The sequence below is a fragment of the Pezoporus flaviventris genome, unplaced genomic scaffold (assembly GCF_033815535.1).
Source record: "Pezoporus flaviventris isolate CSIRO_AGI_PZ_B2104156 unplaced genomic scaffold, CSIRO_AGI_Pfla_v1 ptg000015l, whole genome shotgun sequence".
In the NCBI taxonomy this organism is placed as follows: Eukaryota; Metazoa; Chordata; class Aves; order Psittaciformes; family Psittacidae; genus Pezoporus; species Pezoporus flaviventris.
The window spans coordinates 37,671,659-37,685,520 of NW_026892563.1; the positions used below are offsets into that span (position 1 = coordinate 37,671,659).

At 48.8% G+C, this 13,862-nt stretch overlaps 1 protein-coding gene across 1 annotated transcript; it reads right to left on the minus strand.

Moving 5' to 3' along the window:
- Positions 1–3,098: 3,098 nt before the first annotated feature.
- NHLH2 (nescient helix-loop-helix 2) lies at positions 3,099–8,063 on the minus strand. The gene is made up of 3 exons (XM_061454035.1): positions 6,866–8,063; positions 6,596–6,673; positions 3,099–4,755 (listed from the first exon to the last, which is right to left on the minus strand). Exon 3 carries the CDS (start codon positions 4,730–4,732, stop codon positions 4,295–4,297), a length of 438 nt encoding a protein of 145 aa, XP_061310019.1. The 5' UTR covers positions 4,733–4,755; positions 6,596–6,673; positions 6,866–8,063; the 3' UTR covers positions 3,099–4,294.
- Between the last annotated feature and the right edge of the window lie 5,799 nt (positions 8,064–13,862).

The window sequence follows — 13,862 nt, forward strand, 5'->3', positions numbered from 1 at the left end:
CTCTTCAGCTCCCTTCCCCCCCCCCCCCCCCCCCCCGAAGGTTTCATCTCTTTCTCATACGCACTCACTCATTGCTAGAAATACAGCAAAGATATCAAATCACATCGAAGACCCTCAGAATTTCTCTCCTGTAAGTATCAGTGCTAATATCCTACCTGGCTCACCCACTTTTAAGGCATCAGTAAGACACTACTTTCTGCCTACCGAGTAGTGTGATCCTGAATATACCCATACCATGCACTTAGCTAGTGAGTGATGGTCCATGTCTAGAAATACTTCCTTTTATATATGTGTATCTAATAGCAGCATAAATGTAAGTCTATATTTTGGAATATTCTGTGCTCTAGGAAAGTAGATTATACTCATAGAAACAGTTCCCCGTTAGCTGTACAGTCCTGTGGAAACCAGTATGTTTATTTGTAGGAGTTACTTTTGGTTTGCTGCCTGTCCTCTTTTGCTGTATGAGGCTTGGAATCTGTTTCCAGGGTTCAGATGAACGCATTAGATGCCCTGTTTCTTAACAATACTGATGTGAATGCATATTGCACCCCATGCCCATGTATGTCCATATAAGCTTGCAAGTGTGTCTTAATAGGTGTTACCACCTTTTGTTAAGGGAACACTGGATATACCTCATACTGGGATGTTCTAGGTCTACCCATTGGAAGTACTTCCTCTCTGTGACTGCCAGAGGTTTCCATTTAATGTTTTATATCCTGACTGAGTCAGGATTAAAGCACCTCTTTCAGCACCAGCTGAAGGTCTAGAAGTAGTGCTCTGCCTTCTCTGTCTTTGAGCGTGCTCTTTCATGGTTCATAGGATGAGCTCCTCTTTAAATGTGAAAGAAAGATATCTGAATGTAGCTTTAATCTTAGCTTTAGTCTTTAAAAAAGCAGGAAATATTACCTCTGTTTCTTCCCTGTCAACTGTTGCATTGGCCATGCATGGTATAAACTTCCATCGAGCCAGTTCCACCCCCTTCCTCCTATAATATTGTCGCTCAAGATCATTCGTTCCTGTATCACTGAGGCAACATATACGTACGCAAAGTAACTTTGAATTTAAGTAGAGTTATTTGCGTGTCTATCACAGACTTGCAGTGAGGTGGAGTTAAGGTTGTTTACCCATTCTTCATAAATCTGGGTTTATGAGCACTTAGCCATGCAGCCTTCTTATTACATTGGCCTTGAAGCTTGTACATACTGCTCAGATCTTTCTCAAGAGGAAAAGAAGGCATGGGATGGAGGTGAAAAAACTACAGCTTGTTTTCAACAAACATCAACTGCTAGATGAGAATGAGGCTCCTTCTTGGTGCCAGTAGGAAAAACTGAAGTGGTTGGGATGATGTTATGGTGGTGAGAGGATATAAACAAGGTGGTGAGAGATGGAAGTGAGACAGGGCTTGTAGGGAAAAGCAGTTTCTTCCATCAGATAAACCTTTGGAAGAAAGGGATATGTCTTCTCAAGCGCCCTGGCCCCTCTGTAGGTTAAACTTGTGACTTGATCCTGTGGATACCACCAAAATCAAAGCCCTTCCTGCCCTCTCTCTTGAGCACAAGCAGGCTCTCTGGTGTCTATGGGGATGGTGGGAATGGGATGACCCAGAGGATGTTCTTATTTCCAAACCTAACCTGTTCCCATACATCTCCACACTACCCTCTCCTGTGCTCACAACACAGGGTCTCACTGTCTTATTGCTTGGGCACAAGAGTCCCGTAGCTGGAAACTCAAGACCCTGGGCGAATAACCACTGCTTGGTCCACAGCATCTTCACTGAATGGCCCTGGCTTGAGCATCTCTCAGGCTGGGATCTGATGTGTTTGAAAGAGGTCAGAGTGTGGCCATGGGGAGTGCTGGGTTCACGCCTCCTTGTCCCACAGCCCATGTCCCACCAGTGACTGCAGCCAGTAAAATAATATAGTATATGCAGTAAGGTAAATCAGAGCACTCTTTTGCCTAAAAAGTGTGTTCCCATGCTCAAGGAGGAAATCATACATTAATCTTTTTATTATCTAAGCCCTCCTGCATGTTAGTAGCATGAAGGCTTGATGAATGGCAGGATTTATAATATCACTCAGGCAATTAGCATCAATCTCGACCCCGATGTTGACAGAACCTAAGAAACAAGCGTGTCCCAAAGAAAACCAGCTCCAAAGTCACTGGAGTTGCCCCAAAAGATGCAGAATTTGGAAACTCTGCGTTGAACTACCAAACCTGCCTGGGCTCCCTTGGGATGTGGGAAGCTTACATTGCTAGAAAGTGGAATTAACAGCCTCTTTGACAGGTATTTCTGCATGGAGCTTTTCAGCTGGTCAAGCCCTGCACTTAATTAAACCACTGTGCAAAGTGTTGGCCATAAAAATGGGAGGAGGAGGGGAGGGTTTTATCTCTCCAGCAAGTAACAATGGGAGACGCAGCCTTCCGAGCGAGTGGCAATATTCAAATTATAGGTAAAATTAACCCCTTGCAGTAAACAACAAAAACATTTAACAAATGAGGTGGCACAAAGGTCTCCCGTTACTCAGGTAATAATAACCTGTCTGTTACTGAGTCTGTCTCTGCCATGTTTCAAACAACAAGCTTTGGCAGTGAAGCCTTATATAAGGGAGTATGACTGAGGTTTTCAGAGACAGGGAAAGGATCCAAGAGATTTTACTTGGTTCCAGTAGAATTGGACCTGGCCGAGGAACTGAATTTAAACACAAGACAGAAAATGCAGTGCCGGACAAAACACCCACATTTTGGTTGCAAAGTCAGATGTATCGAAGAGCAATGAGACTAAACGGGTGCTTGCAAACATCAGATTAGATTTTACAGCCTAAACTTTGGCATGTGTGACCAGATGCCAGTCATGATGTGACTGGGAGAAGCTGGGGATAGCAGTCTTATGCCCAATGCGGAGCTGGGCACAGTGCAGCCAGGTAATAGTAGCTGGAGCAGGGAACCCCTGGTGAGGGGCTGCAGTCCGAGTGTCTCTAGGAAGAAGCAGGTAACCTGTTGAAGCTTTTCCACCCACAACCTGAGAAGCCTTTGCAATCCCTGTAATTTGTAAGGGCATTGTATCTCCGTCACATAGAAAAACCAACAGGGAAAAAGAATTAGGAAAAAACAGCTTTTATTTGATACTTTTATTTATATGCAAAACAGCTCACCATTCATGAGAGATATGAAAAACGCATCAGATAGAAACCAGATTTTTCTATTTTCACTACAAAATATTGCATTATATAAAGCAACAGAGACACACAAAAAAACCCTGAAAAAGACTAAAATCTTTGGATAGCAGATGTGGTTTGTTTTTTATTTTTCACTCTCTTTTTCTCTTTCGTCCCCTCAAATGCGCTTCCTGTTTTAAGAGATTCACAGCAAAGAACATGAAACATCTTCAGGTTATAGAATATCTTTTTTTTTGGTTGTCACAAAGGAAAGCAGTCCTGGATTTACTTTTTCTTTCTATTTTTTTTTTCTAGTTTTTTTCTTTAGGAAAAAGGTCCTTTCCTAAAAATATACCATCCCACATACACACCGGCGCTCACTCCCCCACACATGCACGTACACACACACGCACACGCACATATACACCTCACAAAGATACTACTTTCCTTATAAACGATTTGCAAAGTACTTTCCAGACGTAACTATAGATCAGAAGAACAACAAGTGTTTAAAAAACCCTCTCCTAGTTAAGTGCTAGTGGTTGTCCGTACCACACGAGAAAAGAAAGGGGGGGGGGGAAAGGTCAAGAACAAATGCCTTGATATATATAAAATATAAACAGGGGAGGTTTGTCGTACACAAGTGCAATATAATTGGAGCAGGAAAAATAAATTTAAAAGAATAAATAAATAAAGGAAAAGGAACACTGTATCCATCCCAACAAACACTCATAAAGTTAAACATAACGTTCCACACGGAGAAAGTGTAAACACCCGACTATAGAAACGAATTGGCACGAAGTATCCAAAGTAAAACCGCCACCACTCTGAAAAATAAATAAATCTTGGAAAAAAATAAATTGTCGACTCCTTCTACCATAAATAAAAAATAGTTATTTTTAACTGCACCCATGGGTCACACGTTTAAGGTCACAAGTAGATGTTTTTTTTTTGGATATATATATAAAGGGGCACTTGACAGCCTGAAGAAACAATCCGGTTTTACACTTCTCGTCGATAAACGGGAGAGGGGAGGAGGGGGGTCTCCGTCGGCTGCACCGCACCGGGAGGGAGAAGCCCCGGGGAGAAAGGTGGGGGAGTGTCCCGGGGCTCCGGGGGTCCGTCGGGGCGGGCGGGCGCTACACGTCGAGGACGTGGTTGAGATAGGAGATGTAGCAGATGGCGAGGCGCAGGATCTCGATCTTGGAGAGCTTCTTGTCGGGGGGCAGGGTGGGCAGCAGCTTGCGGAGCTCGGCGAAGGCCAGGTTGAAGGCCTCCACTCGGATCCGCTCACGAGTGGCGTGCGCAGACCGGTACTTGGCCGTGGCGCGGCGCCGCCGTCGCTTCTCCTCCCGGCTCAGCGGCGGCGGGTGCAGCCCTGGCCGGCCCCCGACCCGGCCCTCCCCGACGCCGCCGCCGCCCCGGCCCTCGCTGCCGCCGCCGCCGCCCTCGGCGGGCTCCGGGTCGGAGACGCAGCAGCTGAGCGGCTGGGGGTCCGCGCCGCCGAGGGACTCCGGGTCGGAGGGAGCCGAGGAGGGGTGATCGGAGTCGGCAGCTTGGTCAGGGCTAAGCATCATCTTGGAGGGGGCGGAGGAGGAGCCTTCCCGGGACAGAGGAGAGGAGAGAGCGGGTCAGAGTCCCACCACCGGCACCGCTACCGGGGAATAGGCGAGCAAGGGTAAAGGGGACATGTCGGTCCCTCGGCACCTGCCCCCGTCGCCGGTGGCTGCCGCGGCCCCGCTGGAGCTGGCCGTGGTGGCGGGAGAGCTGCTGCTCCTTCAGGGAGCACCAACGAGAGCAATGCCGGGGATAAATGATGCCCTGTCATTCACCATCACCATCCAGGGCACTCACCATGCCCGTCAAAGACTGATGTTTGACGGCAGCTTCAGAGGAAGCTACCCTCTCTCCATTATCCCCCCTGTTTTCTTGGGTGTAGAAACAGGCCCGGAAAGCAATAAAAAAATCCGTATTTTTTTACCAAACAAGTTAATATCCAGTGGCTCAATAATAGGTAGTTTTCTTTTTCTTTTCCGATTTTAACATCGTATTTCCTCCCCCTCCAACCTCTGCTTAACCATTTCTTTCTCGGTAACACTCTGGGAGAGCCGGGGCTGCAGGCATGATGCTTTTAAATATGCAGCCCAAGGCTCCCTAAACATAACAAGGCCAGTGGGGAAATTTATTTCCCCAATCCAAAGTACGGGGTCTGATGTATCTGCAGGGCTTTCCCCCTGCTCTTTTCTCTCCATTTCCCTTCCTTTTTTGTTTTGTTTACCTTTCCTGCTTTTCCTGCTGCTAACTGTGCGGGCATCGATTTGCCAGCGCCTGAACGGGGGATGTTTTGGAGAGAGCCTATTTTTAAGCGTGGGATTTAAAAAGAAACCAAAGCTTAAAAGCAGCGGCCGAACTTTTCCATCCCTTTAAATTTTCCCTCCTCTCCCCTTCCTGCGAGAAAAGGGGGGGGGGGGCGCTAGATAAATAAATAAGTGCGGACGTGCCTTTCAAAAGAAAATTGAATCGTATCTTCTTGCGGCCTCACAGAGCACCATCTGTCATGTAGACAGCAATACAAACCCGAGCGCGTCCGTGGACATGCCGGCATGTGATAAAACAATACGTCAGGCAACTAGTGAATAACCTTGGACACAAATGTGCGTGTGCTCAGGGTGTGCGTGTGTGTGCGCGGTCAGGGTGTCGGGGGAGGTGAGGAACAAGCCTGGGGGAGGAGGAAACATCGCGTCCTTCCTCTTCTCCCGAATTCAGGTTTGCCCAGTATTTCCACGCGAAGTTTCCAGGCAAAGTCCTCCCTCGGGTCTCGGGCCCGGTTGGGAAAAATGAATTAAAAGTAGCAACAATAATAATAACGATAATAATAATGACAATGAGACATTAAACGAAGGCAGGAGAAATGCTTCTTCCCGGGCGAGACACTGACCCACGTGGCGGGGCTCCACCGGGGTGCCTGGAGGAAAAAGGCCTGGAGCGGGAGGAGGGAAGCGCTTGCTTCCCTAGGAAAAGGCCACCGCCTGCCAGGGCCATGAGGAACCCTTCCTCTTCGAGTTTTAATAAGGAGCAGGGATCAGGCCCAGGAGGCAGGAGCAGGAAATAAACCCCGCGGGTCAGGTGTCAGCCATCTCTCGGAAGAAAAACAAAATAGATGAATAGGAAACGTTTAAAACCACCTTTAAGGGGCTCGTGCGAAAGCACAGGAGAAGAGGGCAGTTGTAGGAAAACGGGCAATTACAGAGCTGGTTCCTGAAGAAAGTTGCTTAAAGGTTTGAGTTGGATTTTCCCCTTCCGTTTTGGGGTTTACCCATAAGCAGGGTTTTGGCGAGCTGAGCCGGAAAGATGCTTTCCCCCCCTCCTCTATTTTCACCCCCCGTTTCAGCAAGCCCGTGATACCTGGCAAAGGGACATACATTGTGAAGGCTGCTTACCTCGGCGGAGCGGTTCGGACAGCCTCTCTCTCCGGGTCCCCTCGCCCCCTCGGCGATTCCTTTACAGTTCAAATGACCCTCCGGCAACGGAGCATGGAAAAATTAAAACATCAAAATCAAATCAAATGAATTAGGAGCGGAAAAAGTGTCCTGCTCGGATGGGGAAAAGGCAGATCTCATCCCTCGCCGCGGCCTCCAGCGCTCCGGAGATGGGGAGATGTTATCGCCGTGGTTGGTGGCAGAGTATAAATAACAACTTAAGTTACTTACGATGCATCAGGGAAGAAAAAGCGTTTCCCCCATCGAAGTCTGCCTCCGCCCGCTAATTCGGAGCAGCACCGGCAGCTGCTGCCAGTCGGGGTTATATTTTGGGGGGGAACTGCGCCGGGAAGTGCCGGTTCCCCCGCTCTTCTTTCCTCCTGTTCCCCAATCGCGATAAGTAACAAAAGGGATGCGGCGACAGCACCAGCAGGGGTTATTCCCTCTCTCCCGCCCCCTCGGGCTCTCCTTCCCCTCTGCCCCCCCGCCGCAGCTCGCGGGCCGGGCCCGGCGCGGAACCCCCGAGCACGGAAAACGGGGGGCCGCTCCGCGCTGCGCGGAGCCCGGCGCGGCGTTGCCGGCTTTGTTCGGCCGCGGCCCCGGTAACAATGCGTTGCTCCCTCCTTTTCTTCTCTAGTGTTATTATTCGGGGTGCAACGTGCGGTTTTGTTAATCCACGGAGAGAGGGGCAGGAGAAAGGGGAGAGGCCGTCGGGAAATAAAATGTTTGGTTTAGTTTTTCTTCTGGTCCTTCAAGAGCTGCCGAAGGGGTGGGAAAAAAGGATAAACGAAACCCCCATCCGTCCCTGAGCTTCCTAACTCCTCCTGCATCTCTCGAGGGAGAATAGAAAAAGCGAAATGCGAACGTTGAAAAGAAAAAATCAAAACGAAATAAACGCAAATCTCGGAGCGGGTTCGGAGCGGCTGCGAGGGGGAACGTCGGTGCAGGAAAAGGTATGCTCACTCGCACAAAAAGAAAGTGCAGTTCCTCCTCCCACCCCTCGCGGAGTGGCAAAGAAGCCAAGGAGGTGTGCGGAAGGTGGCAGGCAGACGGACAGAGCGGAGATGCATGCGGATCCGCTCCTGGTACCAAAGGGTTTAGCATCGAGATGGTCGGAAAAGATAAAGGCTCGGAGAAAAGGGGGCGGCATTTTTTCCCTCTTAAATTGATATTTAATGGGAAAGCCTATTGGACAGAAACCTGGACACGAGTCACTTAATTGGACTTGACATCTGTCACAGTGTGGGAGTTTTCACAGCCCAAATATTTTCAGCAGATCAGATTCTCGCTGAATCTGTGCCACAAATTATAACAGTCGAGAGCAGCCCGTGATACAAACCCTAGCCTCTGGATATACAGTCTCTAGCCATGCTCACTTCCACCACCGTTGTGTGTCCCCCCCCCCCCCAATATCGGATACCCACTGATCTAGAAAAACACCGCTGGCATTTTGCATGCAAGCTAATAAATAAGCTTTAAGCATCAATTTGCATCATATGCACCGAGCCTGTGGAGAATCGTCAGACTGGGGGTTTTGTGCATGTATTTTGGTAGTCCCCATTCCCTCTCTCCCACTCACCCCAATCCCAGTGCATGGCAGGCACGGCCCACCAGGGCCAGGGGGGGCAGGGAGGCCCTCCTAGTCCCTCTGTTTCTTCCCCCCCAGTGTCTCTATCCGTGCCATCCTTGCTCCAGCACACAGACAATGAGGCGAAGGAGCCGGCTGTGGGGACAAGGTTTTTCTGCTCACAAGAGGCCAGATGGAGCCAGGCCTCTTTGCACTGGAGCCAGGGGATGCCTTTCACAGGGGTGACTCTTCTTGCTGCCACCTTGCCCCAACGCCGTTCAGCTGGCAGCCTGTTCTCCATTCTGATCCCCTGTTCGCTGTCTCTCTCCACTCAGATCCCACCAAATGGGGACTGTAAGCCACTTTTCTTTGTGTAATCACCTTCCTCCCTGGAGACTTCTCTGTGTCCGGAGCCTGTGCTGGCAGGCTCTCTCTGCACCCCCCAAAAAAAAGAGGCAGCAGGAGGAATGTGTGATGCACAGAGCAGAGCTGGTTCTGCTGCTCACCAGCAGCTCAGTGTGGGTGCTTAGTCTCACCAGTGCTCCTTCTCTCTCCAGGTCCCATGTGCAGGATGGGGGGGGGGGGGGGGCAGGTGAGGTGGCAGCTAAGCACTTACAGGTGTCCCCAGGGAGGAAGGTGATTCCAAGTTCACCCAGTCACACATGCAAAAGGCTGAGAGATCTCTGAATAGGGAGAAGTTCTGCTCTTGATATGATTTGATATGATCTCAACAGGAATGCCTGGATAATTCTGGGGTTTGCCTGATTTCTTTTGAAAATGATAGATACTCCAGCAAAGAATACGATGTCCCTGCATGTCACCTGGTCCACTAGCAAAAGAAACACCTGCAACAACCTCATGGACATTTCTTTCAGGGAAATTTAGGGATTTCTCTCCCTTTTCCTGCCCACAACGTCTCCAAGGCAGCAGGAAGCTGTCTCTTCCGTAGGTGCTCTGACTCCACATATCTACACTGGATTCACGGACATCCAACAAGATCCCAGCAGTGCTTCTGGAGATGGTTGTCTAGGTGATCCTTGGGTGCCATGGGACATGCCTGTCAAAGACCCTCGATGAAAGGTTTCTAGAGCTGCAGAAAGCCTTTTGCTGAGCTTGAGGGGAGCAGGAGGCATTGTTGTGAGGTACCTGGTCTGCATGGAAAGGGGGGGGGGGGTGTTACATTGGTGCTCAGGGGGGCTGTTTGATCTCCTAGGCACGGGGACTCAGTAACCCCCCCTGCTACTGTGAAAAGAAGTAACTAAAATCGCTGCTCCTCTGCCAGGAAGGTCCAGATGCAAATCACCATGGCTGTGGCACATCCCCATTCAGCTCTGCTCTCCGATAACCTTCACAGATGTTCTTTGGTGATCAGGATCCGAGCAGCTGAAGGTCACTGTGCTCCACTTGCAAGACTCAAGGTCGCATTCCATCAAATGACCACGATCCTACACAAGGAGCAAGCTGTGAAGGAGCCCTTTGCCACCTCTTACTTGACTGTGGCTCAGTGCTAGGGGCTTTGGCTTGCAGCGCTCCTCAAGGTGTAAGCCTGAGGTCTCAGACCACAGAAGCTGCAGGTGATGGAACAAGTAGCTGGCTAAGGCTGCATAGACAAGAGCCAGGAAGCTGTTCTTCATGCGAGACACCCTGCTCTCTGCTGTAGATGCTGTCATCACACGGCTTGCTCTTTATTTTTAATCTCAAGGAAGAGCACGAGCAGTTCTTCTCGATGCCTTTCGGTTATGAATGGACATTTCTGACACCTCATAAAGCGCTGTTTACTGCTGCTGTGATCCGATTACCCCACTGCTCTGCTCCCAGATGTGTTAAATCCAGAGGTTCCCACCCTGCCCTGGACACCCCAGGCCTGTGGCATCTACCAGAACTTTAGCACCAAGAAGCCTGTCAGAAATGCTGGAGCTGACAGCCTGGCTCTTCTCTGAGCAGACAAATCCCAAAGCCCAGCAGCAAGGCCAGGTTCTCTCAGTGGAGAGCTCTCCTGCTTCCAACCACTCGCATTTGGAGGAAGAGGCTGGTTTCCAGAGCTGACTGGTCCAGATGTGGAGGTCACCAGAATCATAGAATCATAGAATGGTTTGGGTTGGAAAGGACCTTAAGATCCTCTAGTTCCAACCCCTTGCCAAGGGCAGGGACACCTCACACTAAACCATGCCACCCAAGGCTCTGTCCAGCCTGGCCTTGAACACTGCCAGGGATGGAGCATTCACAACTTCCTTGGGCAACCCATTACAGTGCCTCACCACCCTCACAGTAAAGAACTTCTTCCCTATATCCAATCTAAACTACCCCTGTTCAAGTTTTAACCCGTTACCCCTTGTCCTATCACTACAGTCCCTAATGAAGAGTCCCTCCCCAGCATCCCTGTAGGCCCCCTTCAGATACTGGAAGGCTGCTGTGAGGTCTCCATGCAGCCTTCTCTTTTCCAGGCTGAACAGCCCCAACTTTCTCAGCCAGAAGTGGTCAGGAAGTGCAGCTGATGGAAACTAAACCAGTTGCATTTTAGCAAAGGAGACTAAAGCTCTTCCTCAAGCTCTCTGTGTCTTTTGTCTTAGAATACAGACTGATGCAAGTGGAGACTCACACATTGGGTACCAAAGTATGGTCCCAAAGGAAGCTGCATAGATGCAAGGCCACCTGATGACTTATATCCCCAAATATAGCCATGGCCAGTGCAAGGTTATGGTTGGTCTCTTCACTAAACAAGCACCTCACTGGTGTCAAGACAAACTGAAATCTGGAGAAGGGCTTTTTACAAGGCTATGTAGGGACAAGATAAGGTGTAATGGCTTTAAACTGACAAAGAGAGAGATTTAGGCTCGGCATTAGGAAGAAATTCTTCCCTATGAGGGTGGTGAGACATTGGCACAGGTTGCCCAGAGAACTTCTGGATGCCCCATCCCTGGCACTGTTCAAGGCCAGGCTGGACAGGGCTTGGAGCAGCCTGGCCTAGTGTGAAGTGTCCCTGAACATGGCAGGGAGGTTGGAACTGGATGATCTTGAGGTCCTTTCTAACCCAAACCATTCTGTGATTCTGTGTGATTCTATGAAATTCCCAGATGGTGATCTTAATGGCATGAATAGCATTGGTTTGGCTTCTCTGTAAAAGGTGAAACCACGACCCTCAAGCTGCACCTGATGAAGAGAAAGTGAATAGGGAAAATGGAAGCATAGCAAAGGCCTTCAGTTTGCACAATGGATGTCCAGGGGTGTTGTATGGCTGTGGCCTTACTGAAGACTAAATCCATGATAGTAAACTTTGAAGCACAAGTGGACAGACATCTCCTGGAGGAGAAACTGGGATTACATTTTTCCATGCTGAAGAGCTGTAAGGGAGCCTCGAACATCTCTTCTTCTTTACCTGGCTTGAGATATTGCTTTCAGGGCTGAAGGTACAGGGACAAGTGGAAGTGGTTTCCTGTGGATGGCATTCCAGCTCATGCAACACCCATCTCCTTCCCAGCAACCTCATAAGTTTGATGAGAATGAAAGGCAGCCGGAGAATGATTCAGTATCAAAACCCCCACATCCCACCCTTGTAGGGGCCATCTCACTGAAAAGCAAGGAGAAAATCACTCTGTTTTGACTTCCAGGGCTCCCTGACAAGCCCATAAAACCTTATGACTGAGACAGCTCACTAGATAAGAGCTATCATGGAACTAATATTAGCTAATTCATTAATGATTGCAAATAAAAGCTGCACACTGCTATGACACAGCAAAGTATTATAGGCCAACAAACAATATTAAGTGATGGGTGGTGCTAAATGTGTGACAGAGACTCATGACCCAGGGTCTTTCAGGGGCCAGTGGGATAGGGCTTTGGAAGGGCAAGAGTCAGAAAAGGATTGTCTTCAGGGTGTAGTCAGAAGAAATAAGACTGAAACCACTGCTGCCATGTCATGATATTTTAGGGAAAGGGGGCACTTTGTTGTGTAAACATCTCAGATTCATGCCACATGATCATTTGAAGGTAATTCATTTGTGGGTCGGTACATACCCACTCAAAGTCTGCAAGGGTGCAGCACTAACACCCCAGAGCAGCCATTTGTTCTGAGATGCCCTTGGGGCCTGGGGAAGGAGAAGGATGAAAGAACCCAGCTGGGCTCTTTAGCACTGGGCCAAATATTAGGAAAACCATTTTTCACTTAGAGCCTAAGCAAATCTCACTGGGCTGCCATAGGGAGACATCAAACACAGGAACCCACAACGCCACTTTTATGGTGCGGCTTGTCAGAGCAGAGCTGCGCTTCCATTACTGACACGTCCTTTATCTGTCGAAAGGACAGCTCTTCCAGGAAGCTTGAGAACATCCATTCTCTTTTATAGCATACGCCATTCACGTTGCTGGCATATGCTGCCCATTGAAATAAATGGAGCTTGTCACTCTTGGATGTGTTCCTTGGAAATAAACGGTCAAACAAATTAGAATGCTGAGCCATGAAAATCCTTGTCCTTTTGAAAAATCTGTGCTGGCTATAGCTCAGTGCCTCTGCTCCTGGTTTCCTTGTACATTTGGATGATATCTTCTGTTTTCCACCAGTCGTATTTGCTTTCTCAAGGTAGTGGGATTGAGGCTGGTTTAATAATGGGTCAGCAGATTAGAGGCTGATGGCAGGAACAGCCTGCAACTGGGGATGGTGAAAAAAGTTTCCCTTCTGGGCCATGAACAGAGAAGTACCAGGGCCACCAGATCTGTTTGTGAGGCCACCCTGGCTAAGGTATGCCAGCATTACAGGATAGGCATGTCTCCTCAGCTGCTCCCTTGGAAGTATGAGTGTGTCTGTCTCTAGGACCAGCTGCTATGTTTAAACCAGTGGCCTCCAGACTAGCTAATGGTTGAAATCTATGTCTTTTGGACAAAATCCTGATTCTTTTCACCTAGTTGCAGCCTTTGGCTCCCGTCCTTCGGTATGTGTTTTGGTTCCGGTTTTTTCCTTTGCCTGTTGGACTAGAGGAGCCATGACATTAAGATCAAGCTCTAGCCTCTACTGTAGGGCCAGGTGCCATCATGAGAGTGTTCATGACCTTTCACTGACATATTGTCTTGACATCTCTAAAGATCATCCTTGCCATTTCAGCCAATATTCATAGCTCTCTTGAGGGTAGGGTGTCTCGGGAAATGGAAGATGATGAGGAGATTTTAAAGGCAGAAAGGACTATGGTGAGCATCTCTCTTCAGGTTGAAGGCCACAGGACTTCCCTACTCGTATGAATGAGTGTATGATTTCAGAAATAATATTAATGCTTGGTCTAAACATTGGTGGTGGTGGAGGGTTCATTATAGTCCTTGGAAAGTTCCCCCATCAGCCATTTATCCCCACTGTGTGAAACACTGATATGGAAAATGAGCATGCACACCTTCAGCATCCAGCCATGGGATTTTGTTGTATCTTGCCCCTCTGGATTAATAGTTCTCTATTGTCATCTTATCAGGTTTAGGTAGGGGTTTTGTGAATGAGGTATGCATGTGTAGAGCTGATATGCCTGCATGCTCCAGTTATTAGCTTGGACTTTCTGGTCATGCAAAGCATAGCTACAGCTATTGCTGCTGCTCCGGTCAGATGTCTGGAAATTTTGGACAAATGGGAACATTCCACCTGGGCAAACATTTCAGGCAGAAAGAGAAGACATGCTTGAGCAAACC